The sequence below is a fragment of the Sylvia atricapilla genome, chromosome 15 (genome assembly GCF_009819655.1).
Source record: "Sylvia atricapilla isolate bSylAtr1 chromosome 15, bSylAtr1.pri, whole genome shotgun sequence".
NCBI lineage: Eukaryota > Metazoa > Chordata > Aves > Passeriformes > Sylviidae > Sylvia > Sylvia atricapilla.
In genome coordinates this window covers 10,602,376-10,630,192 of record NC_089154.1, presented here as the reverse complement: position 1 = coordinate 10,630,192, position 27,817 = coordinate 10,602,376, and the positions used below count along the sequence as shown (strand labels likewise).

The 27,817-nt window shown below is 40.8% G+C and overlaps 1 protein-coding gene across 8 annotated transcripts in view; it reads right to left on the bottom strand.

Moving 5' to 3' along the window:
* The window catches only part of KATNIP (katanin interacting protein), a 55,372-nt gene that overhangs the window by 4,573 nt on the left and 22,982 nt on the right, over positions 1–27,817 (bottom strand). For all 8 annotated transcript variants that reach the window (XM_066330191.1, XM_066330190.1, XM_066330196.1 and 5 more), the window contains exons 14-25: positions 24,428–25,325; positions 19,504–20,232; positions 18,741–18,949; positions 15,009–15,072; positions 12,947–13,124; positions 10,450–10,615; positions 7,101–7,258; positions 6,718–6,782; positions 6,254–6,364; positions 4,298–4,437; positions 1,406–1,507; positions 594–754 (exon numbers count right to left, since the gene is read on the bottom strand). In XM_066330191.1, coding sequence (XP_066186288.1) covers positions 594–754; positions 1,406–1,507; positions 4,298–4,437; positions 6,254–6,364; positions 6,718–6,782; positions 7,101–7,258; positions 10,450–10,615; positions 12,947–13,124; positions 15,009–15,072; positions 18,741–18,949; positions 19,504–20,232; positions 24,428–25,325 — 2,981 coding nt within the window. The remainder of the gene's footprint in view (positions 1–593; positions 755–1,405; positions 1,508–4,297; positions 4,438–6,253; positions 6,365–6,717; positions 6,783–7,100; positions 7,259–10,449; positions 10,616–12,946; positions 13,125–15,008; positions 15,073–18,740; positions 18,950–19,503; positions 20,233–24,427; positions 25,326–27,817) is intronic.

Genomic DNA, 27,817 nt, shown 5'->3' with positions numbered 1-27,817 from the left:
TTGCCAGGGACTATTTTTGAGACCCTACCAATCCTGACCTTCTAAATGTAAGTGCATTTTTCACTGCATTTCATCACATTCTCCATGAGATTGCCAACTCAGTGGTTTTAAAGCATCATTCCCCCAAATGCAATTCATTTCTCATTTTAGGAGTTCATTATTTTAGACTGTTTATAAAACAGTAGAAATCTGCCTCCTTAATTAGCATCTGTGTCAAATCAGAGTTTATTTTCTTTAATTTTGATGCTTGGTTTTTTTCATGAACTTGCTATTTTTCCCCCTCGATGTAATATCATTGGGATTTATTAATCCTTCTCTAAGGACGCCTAACTTTTTTATTTTGTGTTTACAGGCTTTCATGAAAACAGATGTAAATATAAATCACTAATATCGGGAAATGCTAAAAGATGCTTGCCAACAAAGCTGGTATTTTGGTCCTCATATCTAAAAATCTCCTTATTCCTCCTCAAGTGAGGCCAGGGATGCTCTGGAAGGGGATTTCCCTCAGCAATACACACACTGCTCACATCAGCCACATCAAACCAGCTTTTGAAGCCAAGATCTTTTGTCCCAACCCACCTCCACTCACATACCTGATGACAGTTCTCCTCTCCTGGTGGCAAATCCTCTCATCATCTGTGAAGAGGATGGTGTGGTGGGGCACCACAGGGTCACACGTGGGCAGGATGCCTGACATCACACGGCTCACCATGTCCAGAATCCCATTGTACACCAGCAAATCATCCACCAGGAGCTGCAAACATCAAAGAAATAAACCAAAAATCCATCGAGAAATCAGGCCTTGCTTTCAGCAGTTGTCTCTGGCAAGGAACTAGAAAGCATTTTGCCCTATTTGTTTCACTAATCCAGTCATTAATTTAGTTTTTGTCCCTTTAAACTTCCATTTCTCTGTATTTGCTGCTGGAGTTTGACTTTTTTTCCTCCCAAAGTTTTTTATCTTGTCACTAATGTTTTTTAATGCAGCTTTCAAGTACGTAATTAAAAATGTATTTCGTGTTTTACATAATTGCCATTCTATTCATTGGAGTGAATCACTCTTAAATCTAGGAATTAATGAATCTCACCTCACTTCAGCTGTCTAAAACTTGGGTGTGTAGTTCAAACTAGTCTTCCAGGCCTACTCTACAGTTAATGGAAAAAAGCAAATGTTATCCTGTCTTAAGACAATTATCCAAGAGGAAAAACCAGACAAAGTTTTCTTTCCCTGGACAAAAAACGGGAGGACAGCTGACTGGCACAGATTAGTCATTTTAATATTAAATGCAGAGTTAAATGAGATGAATCCCATCCTTTGAGATCACACTTCAACAAACTGTGAGAGCACGTACAGAATGGAGCCAGCTGACTCACCAAGACATGCAAAATGCACAGGAAAATTACTTACACCAAACTCCTTCACACCTCTCTGAGGCGTCTTGGCATAATTCCATAACTTGATCATTGACACGGTAGTAGGTACATCAAAAATGACATATACCCTATTCACCTGTAAAAGAGAATTAATTTATATTTAACAGCACAAATTCCCCAAAGAAATTGAATTCTCATGCATGTTACATCAAAAGAGGTTCATATTTAAAGAGAAATAGCTGGAGGAGAGGTAGCTGATGCTGAGGATGGAAGTTCAGCTATCATCCCTGCTGATAATTCCCAGATGTTGGCTCTAACCCCACAGCTGCTCTCAAAAGCACAGAAGATGAGATCTAGAGCATCCCTGTCATCCTGACCTGCCTGGAAATTGGAGGAGGGGGATAGAGAAACTTCTAATGAGTATTTCATAAACCAAATACAGACATGTCCTTGGGGATAAGACAAGCTGGTGCCTCTTCTGTTCTGTTCTACTCTGCCTGCAAGAAAGATGGAGAGAGACCATTTCGAAGGGCCTGGAGTGCCAGGACAAGGGGGAATGGCTTCCCACTGCCAGAGAACAGGGATGGATGGGATACTGGGAGGGAATTGTTCCCTGGGAGGGTGGGCAGGCCCTGGCACAGGGTGCTCAGAGAAGCTGTGGCTGCCCCTGGATCCCTGGAAGTGTCGAAGGCCAGGCTGGACAGGGCTTGGAGCAATCTGGGATAGTGGAAGGTGTCCCTGCTCATGCCAAAGGGTGGGACTGGAAGAGCTTTAAGGTCCCTTCCAACCCAAACCACTCTGTGAATCAATGATTTTATTCTATTCCATTCCAGCTCTTTTTACCAAGTATAAATGGAACTCACCTTTCCATTCACAAGACTAAAATTTCCCCTGTATGCCCTGAAAGCTATTGCAGAAATTTTTGCATTTTTTTGTGTGAGTTATACTACCAAGACTTTAGAGACAATCCTCCAGATGCTTGCTAAACAATTACTGCTTGAGGTATTATTCATCTGCCTTTCAGTGACGTTAATGTCAAGATGTTAAGACCAAAGATTAGGCAGGCAGGAAACCAATCTTGCCCGTTACAGTTAATTCCATGCTTTTCCTTTTATGAGCCACTATATCAACTTTGGATCAACATATCTTAAGCTTCATCTTTAGCATCCTCTGAAGTTTTAATCCTTTGATGTACTAGAGAAGATACTGTAGGTGATATTAAATCATTATGCTGGTTTTTGTTTGGTTTTTGTTTTTTTTTACTGAAGAAAGAAAGGTAGATTGGATCAATAGAAATGTTTGCATCTGTGATTTTCCATGAGACAACTGGAGCATTGTCTCCAACAACAACTCTTAGTCCCACAGCAAATGATATATTTGATTAAAAATCCATTCAAGCAAAGAAATAAAATGACAATCAGTAACAGGAGAACAAATAATTCAAATTCTGCTTATGTAAGAAATGAATTTGAAAAACAGGAAACCACTTTTAGAATTAAAAAGACAGAGCCATTTAGGAAGGAAAAGAAAGGCTATAATACCAATTCCCTTCAAGCTTTGAACCTTCCAACACATCAAAGAGTTAATGCAGCTTTCCAAGCAGCCTGCACTGAGGGTGGGAGCATTCCCAAGCTCTGGTTCAGCAGCCCAGCTCCAGAGGCTGAGCATGAAAAGGCTGATGCTCCATCCAGCACCTCCTGCCTCTACAACCATCCCAGGGAAGATGGAGAGGGGAAAAGTACTCTGTGGATCTTACAGAGCTGCAATTTGTTACAATTCAAGGACAGAAAACACCATTAAATCACTCCTGCCTCCTGCATTTCACACATTATCAATTTACCCTTTAATACTGGTACTTTGTGCTCTTCTGCAGTATTTTGGTGTCAGGCAGAACAACACAAAGAGAGAGAAGTCCAGGGCCTGTTATTTTCCTTTTTCCAAGTGAAACAGCCTCTGCAAGCGTGTCTTTTGTAAGGACATGAGCACACTCAGATGGCTGTCAAATCAATCAGTCATCTTGTTATAAGAGACATCTCAGCATCCCATCAAATTGCCAGGGATCTACACAGCAGGAGCCTCAAGCATCACACAGACCTTCCATTTCCCTAGGAAAAGCAAGTGCTCACTATTCCCAAGTATACTTAAAAGCTTTACCTTAATTATAGCCCTTCATTACAACACATCATGATATAAATTCACAATTCCTCACTTGTAACATTCTAATTAATAACTGCAACATCTGGAGTGAGGATTTCGCCAACACAGTAAGTGATAACTCACCACATGTCAGGTTTATACTTTGTTTTCTTTTTAAATCCATTCTCTTATAAGAAAGAAAACCAATTAATTATGTCCATTACAGGTCCCCAAAAATGTCCTTTCCCAACACAAGGTCAGAAGCCATCTAAGTTTATCTACTTTTCTTGTTTAGATTTTTGATATCCCAGCTATTAAACATGGGACTTCTAAAAGGGCTGAATCACTTTTGACCTTAGGACATGAAACACTAAGTCTGCCATCCCTAATCTACAAATTTGAATTCAACACAGATAATGAGATTAAAAATAATTTCTCATTGCTGGAACAACATTCATTGCATTTTGTAGGAGTGAACTTAAAAGCACCAGAAAGGTGTTTATTGCAGGGAATTCCTTCATCAGTATCTTTGTCACAGTGAATCAAAAACCATCTCTGGAAAATCTGCTGTTGCCCCATGGAGAGAGGAGATTACAAACCTGGGAAACCTCCGCTGCTGCTGCCCGTGCAGTGCAGAGAGGCTGCAATAAAACAGCTTCTAAAAAGCAGTGATTTAGCATCTGTTACTAATATCAAACTTAGCCATGAATTCCACATGCTTCCCCTTTTCTCCATGCTTCCAGTTCCATCCACACACATCACTAAAACAGAATGAGAAGGGAAAATGTACCAAACCAGGAAGAACTGGTGCCAGCCACATGTGCCTGCCATCAGTGGTGTCATTCACTCTGTCAATCAGTTTGTCTGGAGTCCGGATGTCTCCAGATACATCATCTAAAATGTTGACACTATCGGGAAAAGCAGCAATATCTGAAAAAAATCTTTAAGCATAAATAACCCAAAAAAGGGATATTTCAGAAATACCAAATTTCAAAGTTTATGCTCTTCCCAATGCCATGGATTTGAGTTTCCACCACTACAGCAGTACTCCCAGGACTGCATAGCTGAGGAACTTGGGGGCACCTATTTAAAAGCAGGACAACCCTTAGATATTCTGGCATTCCAATTTATTTTTATAACAGGAATCAAGTAATCTTTAGCTGTATTTAATTTATTCTCAAATATGTACTTAAGACTTCATCAATAAAGTTCCTCTATCAGGAATAGGCACTTCCCAGCTTTTTGGTGACAAAGTCCTATATTTTTATCATAAAATTCTGCAAATTCCTCACATAAAAACCTATCTCAAGAAGAATGTCTCTACAGGAGGCAGTCATCAGTCAAATTTGGTTTTGCTTGAGTTTCTCAAGGTTTGTGGTAAAAATCAGTAACTGTGTAATAAAACCTTTTTCATTTCTTTGAGAGGGAAAGATTAAACTCTCATTGAACAGGCAACCAGATTTTCTCTGTAAGAGAACATTTACATTAAAAACATATATGAATGTTAAAGACATGCAAAGAAACGTGGATGGATGGCACTGTCTTCAGAACTATGAATCCTGAGCAATCCATTTGAGGGACATTAATTTCCATTTAATTTCCATTAGATTCCTCCTGTCCTGCTTTCTAAAAGTCTGTAAGTATAAAAAATTGAAGGAATGACACAGCAATGCCTCAAGTGTTAAGAGAAGCTTGATTCAGTGGTGAATTATCACATTAAATATTACACTAAGACAAATACACTATTTTGGGATCCTAACACATCCCACACACAACTGCCCAGGTAGGAATAGGTGATCATCCAAAAGGAGCTGAGGATTCATTACCTGGCACTGTTTTGCACTGTAGTGCTGTACGAGGTCAGTTTAAAGATATCTGGTTCTTAAAAGACAATTTGTTACCATTTCTCAATTTCAAAATGTTTCTTGTCCACTATTAAAGTTTCAAGCTCGGGGTGTATCATACAAGATACAAATCAAAATAGCTCTTGGGGAAAAGCCTTTATTTCACTGAATTCCCTATTAATTGGGCAGTGAGGACCCTTAGAGACAAACAATTCCTGCAGCATTTGAGCTATTTATTCTTTCCAGGGAGCTAAGAAATGTTCCTTCCGTGTACCTGAACTATGGGAGTTGTATGTTGGAGCATGAAGCTTTCAGCTCTTAAAAGGCTTTAGCTGGCACAGAGCATCAAGTGCAACCTTGATGAACATCAATCTTCCCAACACGCCCTTCATTCCCTCTGTTGGATATCCAGGGAACACTGAATCAAACTCAAACTCTCAGCCCTGATCTTCATGACTGCATTGGGTGTCTAGAGCAGCCTAAATCTCCAGAACAAGAGTTAATGAAAAATTTCTTTCTTGAGGCACAATGAAAGATTCCATTAAAAAAAAGCACTGAACTCAATCTTTTCTTATGAATTTATAGCTCAGCAAACTTTCTGGTCCTTCCCCACCACAGAAGAAATGTCAAGAGCAGAAAATACCACACCCTTCTCAAGCCTTCCCTTCTCTAACTTTGTCCTGCTTTGCTGGTGCATCCCATTGAGATCAGAAATGTTCTGGAAGTTTACAGAATCCATAAAAACATATGGAGAAGAGGTTCATCATCCAAATATAGAGAAATAGAAGCAGAGTTAATCCCACAGGACAACGTGGCAATGTGGAAGTGATGCCCTGTGGCAATTTGGCAGGGAGTGAACTGTGCCTCAGCAGGGCCAGGGGTGCTTGGTGTACAAAGGATACTGTTCTCAGTCAGTAAGATTTGCTCTCCATGTTCATCAAACAACTCCAGCCCGTTCAAACCAATGTAGTAGGGATCACCCCAACTCGTCAGGAGCTGGAACTGGAAAATAACTAAAAAGCAAAATGCCATTAAGGAAAATATCAGTACAGAAGCTTTGTCCTAACAGACCATTTAATCTGCAGTTTGAAAAATGATTGTGCGGCCCATGATGTCAGACACTCTTATTTGCAGTTCAGGAGAAAAAGCTACCAGAGGGTCTGAAAACAGGCCACATATTTATATATGATGTTTCACAGATTTTTTTCTTAAGCCATACTTTATGGAAGCCTTTCTCATATTCTTGGTGTCTGGTTAATACCTTAATGCACCCAAAATGGTTGGATTCAAAAAGCTCAGGACTCCTAACCATGGTATGTAACTCTAAAATATTCCATATGACAAGGAAGATGACAGGGAAGGATACAACCACAGGGCATTAATGGTGCTTCATAGTCCATACTGGCTTGTTCCAGTGTCCTTGAACCAGCCCTGCAAAAAAAAAAAAAAAAACCCAAGGCAAATCAGGTTTTTTAATGTACTGGCTCATTCAGAAAAGAAGATAATAAATCCATAGAATTAAACCTCCACAGACAACACCCCAACCCCTCCACCCATGATGATGGCCCAGACTCCCCTCAGACCTCAGTGAAATTTGGTCAGAGTTAAAACCAAGTGAAGCTCTGCCCTAAGTGCTCCATGTGCTCATCCAGGAGCCTCACACAGTCAGTTCCAACAGGGAATGGGAAATGACACTACAACAGTGAAGAGAGATCATGTGGTTCAGACAACAAAGACATCCTATTTTACCTTCTGTGTGCTTTAGGAGTTGGCTGGGGCTGTAAATAGTCAAGAAAGAGAATTTCCTGAGCAAAGTCGAAGTGGCAGTTGCCTGGTCCCTTGCGGATTAGGAATCCCTCCAGGGGGGAGATGCTGTGCCCATCCAGCATCACATGGACCACCTTAGCCTGGTTTAAAAGAACAAAACTTAAGATTACCTGACATGACATGACTTACATTAAAATAATTGCAAACAATTATTTTAATTGTTCCCTCCATTCACTTCAGAGACTGAAATTATTTCATTTAGCTGTATTTATTTCATTCCTCTAGAATGTGAGTTCCTTTGGCAGAAGAAAGCCTAACCCAGCAGACAGCAGCTGCAGTCCATAGTGTCCATGTCACCACTGACATCGATGGGGATGGACAGGTGAGAATTTGGGGAGGAAAATTCTAAAAAAAGTATTGACAGATCCTTCAATTACTGTATGGCACTAGATCTCAGCAAACTGAAGCTGCCCTTCTTCACAGAGAGGGTGGTCAAGCATTGGCACAGGCTGCCCAGGGAAGTGGTGAATATTCCATCCTGGAGGGATTTCAAAGAGGTGTAGATGAGGCCCTTGGAGACATGGGTCTGTGCTTGGCAGTGTGAGGTTCACAGTTTGACACAATGACATTACAGCCCCTTCCCAACCTAAACAATCCTCTGATTCCTGCAGCTATATTTACACACATTAAGAGAATGGGAAGGCTCAGCTCTCAGGTCAGTCCACGTCACAGAGGCAATCTGAGGAGACATCATGCACCTGAATGCTCTGCTAAATCAACTGGGATTGCCCAGCCCTGAATTTCTGGAGCCACTCTTCCAGAAGTCCCACAGCCTGGTGCTATCTCCAGAGCAGACTTTGGTGTTTCTGTTGTGTTTACAGCAGCCTGTATTTCAGCAGTTCTATTTATCTTGGTGGCAGGTGCCACCTGGACTTCTCCAGGATCACACAAACTCCTCTGCCAAGCAGTGTTGTGTGTAACCTCAGGGCACAGGAATAAAGAAAAGTTACCTGTACCAGACAGAGACAATTGAGCTGTGGCCAGCTCAGAGATGCAAGCACACCTTATCCAACCTCTGGAGATCAAAGTGAATAATTCAGGCACGTTTATGATGCAGGAGTCCTGCCCTCCCCTAGCAGCAGCATGTGGAGCTGTATACATGATTCCAGGCACAGAATAAGTCAATCACCAGCAACAATTAATCACTACACCTTGCTCTCTAATATGGTAAATATAACTTAATGTTCATCACAAGCAACATTTACTGCCTGGGGTCTTTCACTAAGTACCAGTTTGTGCTGGACTGGAGGGGGGGGCTCAGTTCATTTTCATGAAGATTAATTAGGTGGGAATGTTTGTATGACTACCAAGTGTGGAGAAATAACTATTTCTGGCTTCATCTTTAATACACTTGGGATCAAATAAAGGAAACATCTTTTCATTTGAGAAGCTCTTCTGCATGCTGCTTTCCAGCTGAGTAAGTCTGCCAGGCTAAGGAAAGGAAGTGAGAAATCCACTGAAATCCACTTTCCTAAACGGAAACAGGTAGTGAATGGGAAGTCTGGAGAGTTAGAGATGGAATCTTACCTATTATACCACAGCTGCTTATATTTATGTGCCCTTTACAGCCCTCATTTCTAAGTAATTCTCATCATCTGAGGAGGCACTCAGCCGTCACATATTGCATTTTACAAATGGCATAACAAAGCTCTCACAAGGTGATTTTTCACAGAGCTGCAAATAGCAGCCAAGTCTTCATTCTGACAGTCACTGCCATTACCCTCTCACACTAAAGCTGTGAATAGAATCACCCAGCCTGCAACTGCCTAACAAATAATTCCATCTCACACCCGGGGACTGGTTCCTAGAAGGAGCAGCAATACTTCAAGAGACAGATGTCAGGATGCCCTGGGTTTACAGCTTAAAACCTCCTTTCCTGTGGCCCAGTGGACCTTGCATCTTTTGTTTTCCAAATAATTTATTTTATCCTTCTACAAGACTGTAGGCATGGGCTCCTCCTTTAAGTGGTATCCACTAAGTCCTTTGGGACTTGCAATATTCATGCAGGTAGAGACCTGTGTCAGACTCACTTCTTCTTCCTACCTAGCCAAGTAAACTGCTGAAAATACACATTTCCTATTTTTTTTTTCTTGGTTTGGCCTCCAGAGACCACATTCCATGTTAGATTTTAGAGATTTAATAAGCACTGCTCAGCAACAACTACAATATCAGTAAGTTACCCACATTATTATCACCCTAAATCCAAAACACATCTCCTGGGAAGAAAATTAACTCTATCCCAGCTGAAATCAGGACACAAATGTCACTAAAAGCCCTCATTTGTACAGGGGGTATATTTAGATGGTAATGCTCAAAATGCCCCAGAACCCTCCCATGTGTCAAACGTGCAGGGAAAATGTGTTGGAGCACAAAATCAAGGGCTCTCTGTTCAAATCTCAAGACCAGATGGGATTTAATTGGAAGATCCTTTTTGTCCTCTCTCCAGTTTAATACATGCCAACGTTTTTAGTGTTATTTATTGCCTGAATTTGGACATCAAGAATTCAACAGTTGCTTTTTGGGGTGGAAAATGTGGGAACAGGTGGATTCCTAAACTTTCTGTGCAATGAACAGTAACCTCTGTTTGGTTATCATTATGATTACACGTGTCAGTACAGCAGGAAAAGGAGGAACAACCAAACCCAGAGTGAAAAGGTGTAAAATTATCTCCATCAGCTGTCAATTGTCAACCTCAAAAATTTAGTACGGAAAAAAAATACGAACCAGGCAATTTGCAAATGAGAGAGGATTTATGTTAGACAATTTTAGCTAAATTATTTTAGCCAAACTGCTGGAAGGTGGCAACTTTTCCTTTATTAAATGTTAATATTTCAAAAGACTCTTCCTGGAAAAGGCAGCAGTGAGTGAAGGGCCTTCTGAACCTGAACTAAACAGAATTTCTTTAGAAAAGTTTCCCTCTTACCATTCCCTGCACTTCAGGAAATACAGAATCATACAGTAGGTCTAAATACAAGATACTGAGAGGATACCACTTCAGAATCATATATCCTGAAAATAATATGTGCTACTGTATGTGTCTCTTAGAAAAATCAGCTGTGAAGAGTTCTTTAAACCATCTCTGGCTTTTTTTACTACTTTCTGCTGTTTGTGGAGACAGGAATGCATTATACCTGCCACAAAATTCAGCCTCAGACAATCTAGAAAGATTTATGGTGTTCCATTAAGGCAGCTATATTCATTCATCACAGTACCAATTTTCCAATGCACTGCTGTATATTTTTGCTGGCAGTGCTCCTTTTCTTTTACTTACCCCTCTGTAGGTATCCTCTGGAGATTTATTATAGTTCCAAAAGCGAAGCCCTGCAATACTTTCAGTTTTATCAAAATGGATTGTGAGCAGATGATCTTCTCCAAAAGAGAAGGGAATGAGCCACATATGGTCATCCTCCACTGTGATATTAGTCCCATCTATTAACCTACAAAGAGAAAAGTCCATTAGCTGCACAAAGGGAAAAGCTGGCTTCTCTCATCAAAAGCAGGGACTTTCCTAGGGTTCATTTTATTCTAGATGCCACTTCCAGCTTCCAGGGCTTCTCGTGTCCTTGTGCATGCAATTAAAAGCACAGAAAACACCAAAAATAGCATGCAAGTATTGAACTGAAGGCAGTAGGGGGAGAAAAAAAAAAACAGTGTTTTCTTTAGTTGGGTCTGCTTAAGGCAAAACAGCAAAATCCTTAGGTTTTCCCTGTGTGAACAGGGACAGGCAAAGGAAAGCTCAAGTGCCTTTGTAGCAAAGTGGCTGAAGGCAGAACTCCAAGCCAGCCACAATATAATTTATTAAACCAGCTCCACGCCCAAGGCAGTGTATCTGGCACCCTGCAGGGTGTTTCTATGCCAACACAACTCTGCTGGATCCGAGGAGGAGCTGGATGGCAGCTGGATAACCCTGAGCAGCACCAGGGTTTGCTCACATCCCTCATGGACACAATTAGCCACATCCCTGCTATTTTACAAAGCTCCCAACCAGCAGGACAGGGTCTTTTCATGACAGCACAGGCTTCAGGCTGACTAAATAAAGTTCAGTCTGGTATTTTCTGATATTATATTCTTCTACCACAAACTGTGCCATACAAAGATGGAGTAAAGGAGAATATGAATTAATTTTCCACTGTAATTACTTTGGTACACTGCCAAAAAAACTAAGTATATACTTACTATTTATTTAAAAGTTTAATGGAAGAATGAGTGCCAGACTTGGCAATTCCTTAAAGAAAAAGATTTGAATAATGACTCTTTCACAGAGGAACTGATTAGGGAGTCCATGAGAGAAGAGATAATTCTTGATTTGGTCTTGAATAGTACATGGGACCTATTCCAAATGCCACAGTTGAGAGCACTGCAATGTACTTAAATTCAACATGCTTGCAGGAATATCCAGAGGCAAAAGAGCCAGTCTATATCTTGTGCCCTAAAAAGTTCTCCAACAAAACAATCAAGAATGTGAAAAAAAAAAATTATTTGTATATATATATATATATATATAACCCACTTACTAAGAAAGATGTTAGAAAGAAACAGGATTTGAAAACTCAAAACCAGCCTGGCTCAGTAGCAGGATAAACAAAGTTATTATGGGCCATCTTTCAGCAAAATTCATGATCAAAAAAGCCCTAAATTGATAGACTCATAAACTCTGGAAGGTTAAATGTGTATGCACAGGCCAAAAAAAGAGTCTGAAGGCTAGCAAGCAAAAGATACAATAAATAAAATCCCTCAAATACATCAGGGGCAGAAAGCTTGCCAGAAATTCTGCAGGATCAACATATCACTTGGCTGAAAAAGGAGCATTCAGAGAGGAGAAGGCACCAACAAAAAAGGTAAATGAATTCTTTGCATCTGGGTCCATTAGGGGGGGTCTAGAAACTGTGTTTCACAGGGAATGTCATGGGAAGATTTCTTAGACCAGCAACTGCCTGCAGAGGAGATTTTCATCTAAGATGGCAGAAGGAACAAAGAATTGCACACAAGGAAGGTTGATATCTGCAATCAGTCAGGTTAGCAGAAATTGCAAACAACGGAGTTAGTGTGCATGGAGATAAATGCAACATTCTAAGGAAGACTCCAGAGCCTTTGAAAAGACAAGTCCTAATTCATAAACCTGGTCACAGCCCATAAACATGCCAGCAAGACAGGATTACAACCAAAAATACCCTTTAAAATGGAGAGATGACTCAGAAACAACAGGATGCAGCTTCAATAACATCCAAATGCCAAGTCCTCTCCAGATCTCCAGCCTATAATTTCTATACTGCTGCCATTTAGATGCACAAGTTAATCTTAGGAAATACACTTGTCAATGAATAACACTTCATTAGATTTGCAAAAAAAAACCCCTCTGCAGAATGGCCAAAAGAATGGCACCTATTGGTGCAATTCCCCAACACATCCTCACTCTTTGCTAACGTGAAAATTTTCCTTGAAATTATCCAAAAATCCTGCATAAATATCACTCAATATGCACAGACAGATGCTACAGAACACCCACATTTCTTCCTGGAAAGTCCTTGGCAGAAATACCAACCAGGCATGTTCTCATCTCCCAGCTCAAACACCATCTTTTGGAAACATCTCATTCATGTTTCTACAACAAGCTGTTGTTCCTGGACAGCCTGTGAATTCCAAGAATGAGCAGTGATGGAATGAAAATCATGTTCACATTAACATGTGTTAACATAACAGAAGCCTATAGAAATCTGTCACTTTAGAAAATCTGATGTAAAATGCATCCCAAGTCTTTGGTTACTTACTTTTCCAACGTTCTGGAATCTCCTGTGTACTCTGGAAGATCGTTTAAGTCTTGGGGTGAAGCAGAAATCTGTTCTGCATTGATTTTTAATGCTTGACCATCCTTGCCTATCACTTCAAGTCCTGTCAATCCCAGGTAATGAGAGTCTCCCCAGGTCATGGTAAAGTTCAGCTGCAGGCCTACATAAAGGAACATATATTTAATGTCGATGTAAATTTACTGTTCTGTAGTAATGAGCCAATACAAACATGAGTGCAAACCCCAGTGATTAGCAGCATGGATATTTTGTATAGATTAAATCACTTTATATGCTGGAATTGGATATTTCCTGCTCTGTTTGTCCACTTCCATGTAACAGCAGCCTTTTTTAATCTGTGTCAGAGCCCTTTAACGTGCTACCAGCACCTTGTTCACTTGAAATTACACAAGTGCTGATGGAGCACGTTCCCAGTGCCTCATTACTGGGACTGCACACTGACAGCCAGCCAGTGACACATTGAAGCAGTTACATGACAGATTTTGTGATTATGCAGACACGGAGAAGACCCATTAGTCTGAGGTCTATCCATCATCTTTCACCAGTTAAGTGACTGTATAGATTCATATAAATCCAGCCTCTCAGAAATCCATACATTTTTAGAGAACACCTACTCACAGTTAAAGCAGAGAAAAAAAAATCGGTTTACTGATGTTTTTAAGTTATTTTTTTCACATCAGAACTGGACACATGGAAGCATTTTCATGGAACAGCATCAGTGAAAAACAGAAATATTGATTAGGCTGTATCTCCAGCAAATAAACAGGAAAGGAAAGCTGGATGGACAAAAGGCTGAATGTGAATCCCCTGTTCCATCTGTTTTAAGCCTCACTGAAAAGTGAGAAATAGCATGTACAGATACAACAAGTAAAATTCCAATCTGATCGGGTTCTATAAAAATCCAACCATGTAAATTCAAAATACCTTTCATTACATACAGTACAGAAACCCACAAATAATCACGTTGGGTAATGTCTAAAGAAGCACCAGTAGTCATGATATTTGTAAAACAAGCAAGCATTAAACCTCTTAAGCCATCCAGCCCCTAAAAAGCCAGAGCAAGTCTTGATACACACAGCGATTCACTTGGGTGTAAGATCCCACCAGCATTTGGAGGGACACAGAGAAATAAACAGCTCTGTCAGCTGGCAAATCTGGAGCTATGGCTACAACTGACAGCAGAGACAACTCCCAGCCCCGTGCTGAGACCAAAGCTGCTCAGGGCACAAGCAGGCAGGAGCTCTCAGGAGAATCAGTGTGTTCTCCAGTGGAAAAGCTGCACTGAAGCAGCCATCCACACAGATTGAGTATTCCCTGGAGTTTAGGATTCCTCCACAGACTGAGGATGACATGAGGAAAAGGGACCTCTGGAGGGCTCTAATGCAGCTCCAAGCTCAGAACAAGTCCAGCATCAAGGCTCTCAGGAGCTTACCCAGGGGAAGTTTTTTCCTGTCTCCAAGGCTGGCAGATTCCAAACCCTCTCAATACAGTGTTGGATTGCTCTCAGGGTGAAAAACATTTCCTAAAAACCTGCTGGAAATTCTTGTCAAAGGACCAGGAACTGCTCCTGAAGCTTTTGGGCTCTCCAGAACCAGTCTGGACAATAACTGAAAGGCCCACAGAGAGCTGGCTTGGTACAGGATAATAAATCAGGTACTTAAGCAGGGATATAACACTCTGATCTAGCTTTACTGTAGAGTTTCTATTGTCAATCCAATCTAAAAAATTCAGTCAGTCTACATAAATACAAAGGATTGAGAGAGAATTACTGGGTAAGGGACACAGCTATTAGAAATCCCATTCAGGGACTGGGCAAATGGCTAATGTTATTTTTCTAAGATTAAAAGCCAACTGTTCCAATAAAATGTTGTAAATGCCATTGCAAACAAAGCTTCTGCCTTAAATATTCAATGACTCTTCTTTATTCTAGATCTGGCATCTGTCACAAAGTGCTGTACAGCTTTGACAGATAGATAACATGTTTGAGGGAAGACTGGTTAAGCAAGAAGTAAATGTAAGAACTTACATTTTCCAGTAAATATTCCTGTTTCCTTTGGTATGCCTTCAGAGACAGAGTTTGGCTCTTGAACCTAAAAAGAAAGTTAACAGGTACAAGGAAGAAGTTCAGTATTACACTTACATTGACTGCTTAAAAAGTCTGATATTTATACCTGTTTCTTTTTGTATATCAATCTCCACTCTGCCTCCCCACCCAGGCAGTCCTCCAAATAATGGACAACATGACTCAAAATGTAGAATATCAGGTGGGTTCTTAGAAAGCCAAAACTTTGAGTGGGTTTTTTGCTTAGTGTATATAGAAATGCAAAATGGGAGACTCCATAGTGTGAGCTACCTCATCTCAAAGAGGCTGAAATCCTTAAATCACACTTATTCCCCTGCAGACATCAGCAAGCAACAATATGCTGTATTTGCAATATGTTGGAAATCTGTTGCAAAGACAAGGAGTCTGGAAGGAAGTCAAGACCAGAGAGTGCCACCACAATTTCTTCTCAAGAATTAAGAGGCAGAACAAACAAGCAAACTTGTCCAAAAGCTTGCGTTTGTGCTCTGGCAATGCTAATTAAAAATTGCCTATGCTATTCAGAAAAGTGAAGAAACAGATGACAAAATTTGCTGATCACACTGGGGCAATCAGGGTAGTAAAGACAAAAATGGAAAAGGACTGCAGATTGAATTCACTTCACACATTAAGTGTGATAAAATGGCAAATTCTCTTCTCTGTGGACAAATGTAACAATGTCACACACAGAGAAAACAATCCTAACTTCACATATATCAGTATTGGCTCCAAAATAAATAATAGTAGATTAGAATGAAATCTTGGCATTTTTATAAGTAGCTCTATAAAAACACCAGCTCAATCCTCATTAGTAGTCAAAAGGCCAAACAGGAAATTAGAAGTCCAGACTCTTTCTCTTTAATTCATCATTAGAAATAAACTTCCTGTCATCCACAATACATCAAATGGATCTACACTTGTGCCTAAGAAAAATAAATAAAGACTTGTCAACACTTGTCTTCTACTGTTCCACTAGATCCCAGCAATTTAACCACTGATCCCCAGGATCTCATGTGTTCCCAGACTGCAATATCCTCCACGTGGCAGCAAATGTCCCTGGGGGAATCAGGGTAATTCAGGTGAGACTGAGCAAGAAATGGGCCCTGAAATAAACCCACAGAACCCACGAAGTGGAAAAATCCCTCCCACTGGAGGTACCTCTCTCACAAACCAGTTCTGTTCCTCAGAACAAGTCTAAAACACCAGCCTGGTTCTAAAACACCAGAATTAAAATTTGCAACTTCACCAAAAATCAAGAGCCATGGACACAATAAAAGGCACTGGGTTTACTGATTGCAAAATAATGCTCTCCCTAGCAGACCATAAACCATTTGTGCCAGGGCACGTTATCACCTCTATTCTCCCTTTCTTATCTACTCAGATGTCTTCCAGATGATTCCATTCCACTGATGCCCAACATACTTTCTTTCAGATATGGTCTCATTTTCTACTATTTTAACTTCTTCTGCTAGTAAACATTGTCCTACCTGTGTTCTTAGACTCTTATGGCTAAAACAAAACACCACCATAATACAGGAGTTATTGGAAAAGCAATAAGAAGTAGAAAGTATTACCATGGTCTTACACCTGACCACACTGTCCAACACCTTCCCTGTGAGGAATAACTAAAGTAGGAGCAACCATTCTGGAAAAGATTTAGAAGACTAACACAGGGATATAAATCTCTTGAGTGGCTTGAAGAAGGGAGTGGGGAATAACTGCTTAGTTTCTTCCAGCACAAAAGCTAGAGAACATTAAATGAGCTAACAACAAACAGAAGGAGGTTCTTTGTGCCGTGCAGGTTCAGCTGGGAAACTTGCCACAGAGCACTGTAAATTTTCAAAGTGCACGTGGGTTCAAAAAGCTGGTGGATGAATTAATGCAATAAAAATCTGTGGCAGGATATTAAACACAGAGGTTGAGTTAAAAAGTCCTTGTGAGACACATTTCTAAGGGCTGAATGAGTGTTTCAGAGAAACACCACTCTGTGTTCACGCTGTTCTTTCTCTCTAAGCAGCCACTACTGGCCCCAGAGTTGAATCAAGTGCAACAGCCACAGGTCTGATCTGTTACAAAATCAACATGTCAAGGATTCCTGAATTCATGGACAGACAGATGGCCATGGATAACACTGACAGAAAAGTAAGACACTCTTATAAGAGCTTTTGGAAAGTTTTTAGTAAAACACGTCATTTCATCTACTGAAGGTGCAACAGGGAATGATCAACAGCAGGGGCTGCTCAAACTGGTCAATACTGGTCTGACAACGTTAGGGTGGGAAGACAAATTGTGCAGTGGATCTGTATCATTCTGGTAGCATAAACATCCCCCTACAGAAATCCTGACGGTACCAGCAAATACCCAGTGACAGGGAGATCAATGGCTCAGTCACAATAGCTTTTGTTATTCCACTGCTGATACAGCAGTTTCAGAGTTAGACCAGGGGTGTGAAGGACATCAGAGCTGAACAGCAAAATGAAAGGCAGAGCCTGTGTCTGAGCAAGGACCAGACAGACCAGGGCCAAGCTTCTGCCATGGAAGAGGTCCAGGGGAGTGCTCACTATAAACATGTGATCAGGAAAAGAAATGCCACCTGAAGTTTGTCTTCATGAAATCCTGCACTGCAGAAGGTTCTGAGCAATTCTGGATGCTGCAAGCAAAGATGCAGAAATTACTGCAGAAGTCCAAGGGTCAAAGCCACTGACTTGTGGTCTCAACAGAGAGATCAAGTTCCAAAACCACTGGATCTCCTTTGGTCTTGTGAGCCACCAGAAAAAGAGGACAAGACAGGAGGGGAAGGTTTGGCAACCACACAAGGCTCATTAGGAACCATACATCCCTGGGAAGATTTTGGCTGGAGCAGCTGGAATATGGATTGATTTGGATCTTTGGATTTCCTGACAGACTCACAAGTAAGAGTGTGAACTCTAGAAAACCTCACTGATGTAACAGAGGGTGGTCATGAAGACCCTGAGAAAGTAGAAAATTTTAAGAACAGGTCAGAGACTGCCACACACCATCTTGAGAAAATCCTGTGGGGTCTTTGCTCAGACACTGGACTGCTGGGCTGGAATGCCATAAGGCAAGAGCTCAATTTTGGCTTGGAAATACACCCTTCCTCCAAGGAGTGAAATACCTTCTGCAAGGAATAGAAAAGAGGTGCTTTTATGCGGCAAAATGCACTCAAACCTGTGATGATGCTAGTAGTCAGGAAAGAAAAATAGAAAAAATAAGGGGAGGGTTGAGAAGAAGAGACCCTTCTCATTTAACACCCTTAATTTGTGGAGGAAGAGATCAGCAACGTGAGGAATATGATAAAACCTTTTGGTTTGGAGTCCCAGAGAGCACAGCTGCTCATGACAGGAGTAACTGTATGGGAAAAATCACTGACAGTGCAGAAACCTTCAGGAGTACCCAAATCATAAAGAACTCCCTCTAGTCTTCGTCCAAGTAAGTAAAGAAGTAGGTGTATTAATTAATCAGGGAAATCAACATTTGGAGGACCTTTAAGGCTTTAAAAAATAGCATAAATTATTGATCTGGTGAAAAAAAACAATCTTTAAAATAGTCATAATTGTGTTTGTTCTTCTGCAGTTTTATTCCAGCCTGGAAATGTGTCCATTACTTCCATGTTTCAAACAAACATTTATAGAGAATCTTGAACATAGAGGCTCCTACCTGTTGTTCCTCTGTTCTCAACCCTGCTTGTGTAAAAGGTCTCTCATCTCCCTCCCTGTCTGCAGTTGTTGGCCTCTTCAGCTCTTCCTCATATCTCAGGGAGCTGGAATCTCCCATTTCTCCATCATATGTCTCATCATAGCAGTAAATGGCTTCAAGAATATCATCATCAGTAGTGAACAATATGGTATCCCCAAAGTGCTCAGGAGCTGAATGTAACACACAGAATTAAATGGAGAAATAACACAAAAAGAATGAGAAAAAATATTTTTGGTCCTTCTTTGCATTTAATTTGCGGCAATGTTTAAAGATAACATATGTCAAATTGATACTGACTACAGCTATAATTAGTGTTTCACTCCCAAACTGATACCTCACAATGGAATAACCTAGAGAATTCAGTCAGTTTTCAAATACATATAAAAGAAAATGGGGAAAAAAAGCTTCCCAATCACCTTTTCCAAAAGACCAAATGTGTGAAAACAAGCAAAAAACTGCAACTTTGAAATTTCTAGTGCCTACCTGATGTGATTGAAACACCGATTTGTTGCTAAGACATAGTTAAAAACAGAGATTAGCTCTGTATGCTGCTAAAATCCCCAGTTTCAGTGAAGAATGCATTAATGGGCTTTGCATTATGGTTTTAAATTAAACACAAAGTGCCAGCTTGCTTTGAAGTGGAAAGCGATAACAAACAAGCTAAATGTATTTTGTTTGTATTGTACTGCTGCTTGCACAAGGAAAATAAGAAATGATAGCCTACCTCCAGACAAGGTTCCTGAGGCTTTGGCAATCTCTCCTTTAAAGATGCACTTCTCATCCAGCACCATGATAATGTCTTTCACACCTCGGAAGGAGTGGATACGGGATTTATTGTAATTCCAGATCCTAATCATGGCTACCTGACAGGAATCCACAAAGTCAATAAAGACAAAGTGAGGTTTTCCAGGGGTGAATGGTGCCAGCCAGAGGTGCATATCATCCTGGGTCCGATTCACCCCGTCTATCAGGTTGGTTACTATCCTGGGATCATTTCCATAAGCTGGTAAAATATTTATATCAGGGGGTTCAGCTGTTATTTTTGCAATCTGAACAGGCTCTCCTTTAGAACTGAAAATCTCAATTCCATTAAGACCAACATAATGTCTGTCTCCCCACGTTGTTCGGATGTCTATCACCAAGCGCTGCCCATAAGGTAAAACAGGGATTTTAAAATCACTTCCATCCTGTATTTCCACAGAATTTTCTTCCTCTTGCCTCTTGGGTAGTGTTTGCAGTCCCTCCTTTCTCTGATATTCTCCAGGCCGGCTGATTTTCTGTTGATGGAGAAATTCATCAAAGATATCCCCTTGAAAATCCATGTTCGAGATCCGACCACGGTGGGAATAATTAAATTTCACCAAGGAGTTCCAGGACTCCTGCAGAGTGTGTTCTTGCTCACTGCACCACTTCATTCTAGAGGTTGCTACGTCCTTGATGTGAAAATCTTCATCTGAAAACAACATTACAAAGGCATTTAATGTACAAACAGGACTGGGGGCAAACCACTCCAACACTGACTTTGCAGAATGATGCTGTGTCCCTCACTGGGAAATTCTCTGATGGCAGCACTTTTATTTTGCCTCTCTATCACAAAGGCCACATGTCCCAGTTTCCCTTCCCCACTCTGACACAATCAACAAAATCACTTTTACCTATGGAGGAGCAGAACTCCTGCCATGGTACATACTGCAACTAAGTTTGAGGCTGTGAATTCTTGCCTCAGCCCTTAAAAAAATTGGGATTTTTGCCCAGTGATACCTATTATGTGGCTGTCACAAGAGTTAAAATCATCCCTCTGCATCTCTGCAGGTCCTTCATACAGCTAGGAATGGCTGAACTGGTTAATGCAAAGCATTACAGAGAAAAGCTGGTTCTTCCTCTCAAAATGAGCCACAGATACATAAAGAAAAGTGGTGGGAAAAGGTTCAGCAAACAGGGAGGATGAGGTGAGCATTGCATTCTAGGCAGGTAATGTCCAAATATTTTTCCCACTTTTCAGCAAGTGTGAGATGTAGGAGGATAATGAGAAGATATCCAATGGGAATGCAGCAAGGACAACAAATCAGAGGGGCACAGTGGGAGCAAAGCATGTTCTCCCTGTGGCTGCACTGGGGAACTGCCTCATTTCCATCTCAAAACAATTAAGAACAGATAATAACCAAGATTTTCAATAAAGCAGTCACTCATGTATTTTCTTCAAATAAATGAAGAAAAGGAAGTGGAGTACTAAACAATTACAGGCCCGTGGGCCAGATTTTACTTCTGTACAGTGTCCTTGGGTGGATACTAAAACAAATGGTTATCAAGAATAAGTGCCAATTGCTGTGAAATGCAAAATGAAGTTTTCCCAAAAGACTGCTCAAGACTAACTTTTAACTGTGGTTTTGGAAATATTGGGAAGAAGCAATATTCCTAACCTATCCATGGCAAATAATCATTTACAGTGGGGACACGTGAGATAAAATTAAGGATTTTAAAGCAGATGGGAAACTACCTGGAAAAGGGTTGTCTTCCAGAATGAAAGGCTGGAGACCAACCTGGCCACTCCTCCTTACACCATAAGGAAAATGCAGACATGAAGGAAAGGTTCATATTTCAGAAACATCAGACATTTTTAAGTCCCTTTCTTGCTTACACCACTACCAGTACAGATACTCAAGAGGGGGGTGATCCCCAACAAGGTCAAAGCTTGAAAATTTCGGGATGAGCACAGTACAGAAGAGTATTTAATATCCACTGACTTTCCTTGTTTGGGAGGGGTTTTCTCTTTTCTTTTCAGACATGAAATACTTCCAACAATCCAGAGGTTCCAGTTCTGAAGCCCCTCTAGGTCAGTGCAAGGTTAAGAGGTTTGTGAGATACTTTAAGGAGTGGTAACAGGAGAAGTGGGGCTCTAAAAGGAAAGCAGAGGTGGCCCAAAACCAGACACCAGTGGCTGAAGGCTTACAGGGGTGAGGCTTTTTTCTTTTAAGAATCTAAAATGTATAATTTATCAATGAAACTCCCCTGTGGGTTCAGGAGTGTCCTGAACCACCAATTCAGCTTCTGATGGCAACACACATCACACAATTAATCTCAAAACTTTAGCAAACTACATTTGGGGGCAAGACTATATGGAAAAAAAACCACCTTTCTTCTCCCTCTGTTGTGTTAATCTCTTTTTTTACTCCCTGCAGTTATAAACAGCAATCATATTTCCATGCTGCAATCACATGCTTCATTTCCCAAATCATTCTAAAAGCCCTCCTCTGTATCTGTTCCACTTGGTAATCAGCTTTCCTGAAAATGGATGATCAGAGCTGCAGTTTTCCAGCCGAGGTCTCACAAGTGCCTGTGTCAGATATTGAGGCTTCCCAAGTACCCAAAAAGCCTCAGCTGCTCCATCCTGGGAGTGCACTGCTCCAATCACTGCTCACACCAGCATTTCAGTCAATCTGCTATCAGCTACTCAACCGTGATTCTTCTCTGCCTCGGTCATTTGCAATTGATGATTACTCAGCTTACAACTTAATTTTTGGTTATTAGTCCCTAGATGAGCCTGCAAGCATTCTACTGAATTGCATTCCATTGCTCCAGTCCTCAAGCTCATCGTTCTGTGCAGTTCTTCAATCTCCTTAACTCATAATAAACCAAATTATATGATATTTGCAAATTTTATCAGCATACTCCCACCATTTCCTTTGCCCATTAAACTGGTTATCAAAGAAAAATTGATGTTTTTATAGCAACATTAACTCGAGCCAAGCCTCTGCGTGCTGTTCCTAATTCCTGTTGTTCTTGTGAGCCATTTAGTGACCAAAGCCATGCTGTGACATCCACAGGAGCCCCTGAGCCTTCCCTTTGTCCCACTCTCCACTGGGAACTTCCCTTCTCCCAGCCCCAGGCCAATTAAAGTCCATCACTCTTAAGAGGTTTCCCTGTTGTTAAAGCTCTCTCAGCTCCACTTTGCAGATGGCTTTACCCTGCACTCACAGCAGAGAGAACAAAAGCTGCAGGATGGCTGCAATTTCCCAGGGACTAAAACACATCGGGAGCTTTAAGAACCACAGGACAACCTGCTCTGCGCAAAATCAGAGGGCATTACACTGAAAATTATAACCCTCACCTTATGGTTTACATCGAAATTCCTAATTTACCTCCATTTCCACAACTGAACAGAACCTCCCACAATGGGATTTACTTACAGTTTTCACAATGTGAAGGTTTTTAATGTAACAGATACTGCAAAATGTTTGAAACAGTAAATGGGCTGCAGGCAGTGGGGTAGGTGAAGGGCAGGTGGCACCTGTTCCAAACTTCCCTATTCTTCTCTTCTTTGAGGTAGAACTTCAGACACACTGATGAAATTGCTGTTTTCTCCACAGAGGGTCAGACAAGGAAAATTCAGACATTCTAAGTTTAGAAAGAATCATTTTCCTCACCTTTGTCTGAAAAAAAAATCCATGCAGTACCTGCTGTAGCATTTGAACTGGCACTCCTTCATTTTGGTACCTTTTCTGTCCCTTGTCACCCTTACTTTCATGTAAACACCCAAATTCAATATACAGCAAGATACATTTTCATGTAAATTGTTCTGATCTTCAATCACCCTCAAAATCTCAATTTGTAGTTTTGTAACATCTTGTACCAATTCTCTGGGTCTTGTTGTCCTTGTATTAAACTCTTCATTTGAGACAAGACACTGAACGCTCAAGAATTACAGAATGCCAAGGGTCATCACAGAATGAAGGGTCCAAAGACCAGGAGTGAGAGTGACATGGCTTGAAACTGAAAAAGGAAGAAAAAAATATATCCCAAGCAATGGCAAGCTGGGTGAAAGAGAGACAAAGTAGAACTTGTGGTTAAGAAATTATTCTTTTCTGTTATTTACACTTTTATTAAAGACAAAACCATTATCTCATGCCCTGAAAATTTCACAGCCATGGATTGCCAGATGTTGGGATAGAGGGGAACTCGGGAAGTTGCACAAGTCTCCTCCTGTTCCCTGGGGACACACTGCTGGATCCTGCCAGAGGCAGAACACAACTGCACAAAGCTGGATCTTCCAACAGGAGGTTTGGGGAAGGAGGACAAGGATAATCAACAGCACAGAGCAGATGACAGTTAAATTTATTAGAAAACTCTTCATAAATAAGCAAGATGTCTGAGAGAGAGGTTTGTAAAGTTATGAGCAGAGAAGAAAAATAAGGGTAGTTTTCCATTCACTCTGAATAAACATCCTCAGCATCTATTCTCACTGAGAGAAACACAAAGCTACTACACAAATAAACTCTGCAAATTTGAGATGTAATCTTCTTTATCTTTCTGCAAATTTTAATTGATATCACCAAACATTTGCTGCCTGCAGGACTGTCAATTTTTAGAATATAATTTACTGAAATTTAGTCTTCCAGCTGCTCCAAATAAATTAAAAGCCCCTAAATCAGAATGCAATTTTTTCTGAAGAGTGTTTCATATCAGGTGTAGGACCAGGAGAGAGATTGAGTATTCTCATGAGGAAAATATCACAAATAGCTAAACTAATATCCCCTGTCTACACTTCTAGGAATCACAAGAGGCCCCTTCTCACCTAAAATGAGTTTGTGCTTCTGCAAAACAGAGAACACATCAGCACTTGTACTAAGGTTGCTATTGTGACCTGTTACCTTTGAGAGCAGAATCATCTTCTCCAAGATTTGTAGGGTTTGATCCCAGCTTTTTACCACATATGACACTTCTCCTTCCACTCACAGGGTACTGTAAACTGCAGCAGTTTTTGTTAGAAAGTTGGTCAAAAATTTCCAAGTCCACATCAGCATCCTTTCTGGTCAGCATTTGTGATCTCTCATCTCCAGTTGCATTTCTACTATTGGGTCTTCCCAGTTCATGCCTCTGACATTTGACATCCTCACTTATCAGAGTTGAGAAGTTTTTCATGATTTCATCTGGCTGTGTTTGAAATCTTGAGCTGAAATTCTGTTCTGTGGCAAGCCACGGAGGCTTCTGCCTACTGGGAGTAACTTGATTATTCTGTGTCACCTGGGAAGATGACTGTAACCAAGAAGGAACTGCACCTGCAGAATCAGTCAGTTTTCTTCCTGTTAACTTTTCCATTTGCTCACTCAAACAAAGCTCATCATCAGACTGAACCTGCTCTGGAACTGCTGCTGCTGCTGCCTCCTCTTTGGCATCTTTTATACAAACCTGAGATGGGAACACATTTAGATCATCCTCTAACTGAGACAAATTTTTCTTTGTAAAGCTGATTGAGTTCATCTTAGGCTCAAGAAGATTTTCTTCTGGCAGAGCTTTCCAGTTCAGTGAAGCACTGCTTGATTCTGAGCATTTAAAATGTAGGTCTGTTTTCTTGTCTGGGCCTGCAGGTGCATTTCCTTCTTTCCTCTCAGCTGAGGGATATGCTGAGGTGTCTTGCTTGTGATCCGTAAGGTCAATTGTAGTGTTCTGGTCAGCAAGGAGATCTCCAGAGCCTCTCTCTAATTCACCATCAAATACAAGGTTCTCATCAACATACAACTTCACTTTCTTTGCTCCCACATCAAGGTCCTACAAAAATAAAGGTATGAAGATTTCAATCAAGCTTTCAAGCATTAGATATCACTGCTCTGAGACTCTGACATCTGAACACTTAATCAACAGACAGACTAAAACAATTAAACCCTGTGTGTGATTTTGACTGCTTCTTAATCTAAAGTTGAAACTCCGAAAAAATACTGTGGAATATGTAAGAATTTTTAGAGGACTGAAAACCCTGGTAGACACTGCTATGAACTTTGTCTGACAAGGTTTGATTATTTAGAAAAGCTTGAGGGAAGAAGCCTAAATTAAGTACAATTATATTTGATCAGGATATAAATTCCAGAGGCACATTTTGCTTCAGGATCCCTAAGATTTACGACTTTCACATGTTCCACAGTGAACAACCACCCAGCTCAGAGCCACCAAAGTTAAAAAGAGTTACAGAGAGTTACAGAAATGCAGAGCTAGAAAGTACAGTGAGGAAAAAAAAATCATCCAGTCCATCTCCTTTCAGTGAAGAATGTAAAATAACTTACATCATTGTGAAGAAATCTGCCTTTAACAGTTTTCAACTGATCTGCCTTGATAGCCTATTCCAACATTTAACTAGCCTTTTAAACAGCAGGTCTTTATCTCAGACACCATTCTGCCACTCACAACTTTATGTTCTCCTTCTCTGTGGCACTCACCAATACATGATTTTTTTATTCCATTGAAGTTAGAACTAATGTTCTTTCTATTCTCCTCACCATTTCAATATAACCTTTTGTCCCTCTTGACAAAAATACCATTATCTTCAAAGAAAATACAGAAGATGAGACACAATCCATCTCCTTTCTGTTCTCTAACTTGTCCATCTTGTGGAGTCTTTCAGAGACTCTCTGTTCTTTCCTTCTTTTTGTGAAAACTAAGAAGCTTTTTGTGAAAGTAAGAAGTTTCAGTTTCATCCCCCTTGCTCATCTCCAGCCTGTCAGTTCTCCTTCAATGCTGATTTAAATTTTCCTCTGCTCCCAGGCTAAACCAGTCACTCCTTCTCTTCCAAGCACAAAAGTCTCTGGTTCTTCACATCCTGAAAACACTGTTTAAGCCTTACAAGTTTTCTGTGCTTCCATCCTGTTGCCTTTCCAACAATAACATCTCTGAGGCTAAAAAATGCAACATGGACCTACTCAGAGGAAAAGCAGAAGATGCAGGCATGACAAGAAAGCCACAGGTGAGGGAGAGGAGTGCAAGAATGCAGGACCCATTCCTGCCAGGAAAAGGATAACCTTCCCTGAGTTCCCAGTGAACAGCTGTAAACCCAGTTTAATTGGCCATTATAGCCTGGCTGCCTGTGGAACTCCTGTAGGATCATAAAGTGCTGTATTTCTGTGCTGATGCAGTCAGCCATAAAAAAGGATATTTTTTTCCCCTTGAATGAGCACACTGCTAGATTGATCTAACTGGGGATCAAAACATTTCAATAATTACATCTGTTGAAAACTACTGCATGGCTTTGCCTAGAATTATGATGGGGAAGAGAAAGACTCTCAGGATGCCCCCCAGTAATGCTGTTTGTTAAAATTTCTGTATGTCTAAATTGTCAATGTCCTCTTTAAATGCTAGAGATATTGGATATTCATTGCTGAATTTGGGATAACTGGAACATTTCTCCATAAGATTCCAGCTCTACTGCTGTTAGGAACACCCAGCCCTTAGTTCTGCATTTTTACCTGGAAATAGGTATAAACTGAAGGGGACCACAGAAATACAGAGGTACATTTGAAAAGTATTTGTCAATACCATCTTCTTAAATTCAAATCAGCAACTTCTTAAGAACAACTTGTTTTGAAATGGATCCAGCTGCACTCACCAGCAGCAGAGATCAGGTAGACAGAGAAACCACTACAAAATGAGATAGTGGAGCTCACTGTCCCTGAAAAAGGGACAGGCAAGCCCAAAAAAGGGCCGCTCACTTCAAAATATCTTTTCCAGTCAGTGGGAGACTCTGTTCTCTGATGCTTTGGAATGTCTGGGATAGGTATTTTAAGAAGCAGAAAAGGTGTCTGAACAGTACCAAGATGAAGCAGGCAGGTATTTCCAGGATAACAGAGAAACACTGGACTGGGGCAGGCATTCCAAGAGCTGATAGCTCAGAAGGGCTAATGAAAATCTGCACCAAAATCCTGAGCAGACTGAGCCTCAGGGAGAAAAAATCTGAACCGATCTCAGAGACTCCAAGAACAAACATATGCAGGCACAAGACTAAGAACTGCTCTTTTTCATTCCCTCCCACCCCTCTTCTGAGTTTCCAGTTGCTTAGTGATCTGTTCTGGTGGAAAAGATTGACAGTTTAGCTTCCCCAGTACCACTGCTCAGCTCTCCTCAAGTGTGAGGCTGGAAAAAACCCTTCCTCAGGAGTAATCCCACCCTGTAAACAACCACTCAATACTTCATCCAAGGCAGGGCGTTTTCCTCATGGAAAAGTAATTAAAAGGGCACAGTCTCAGAACAAGCAAGGAGGTATCAGCATGGTCAGA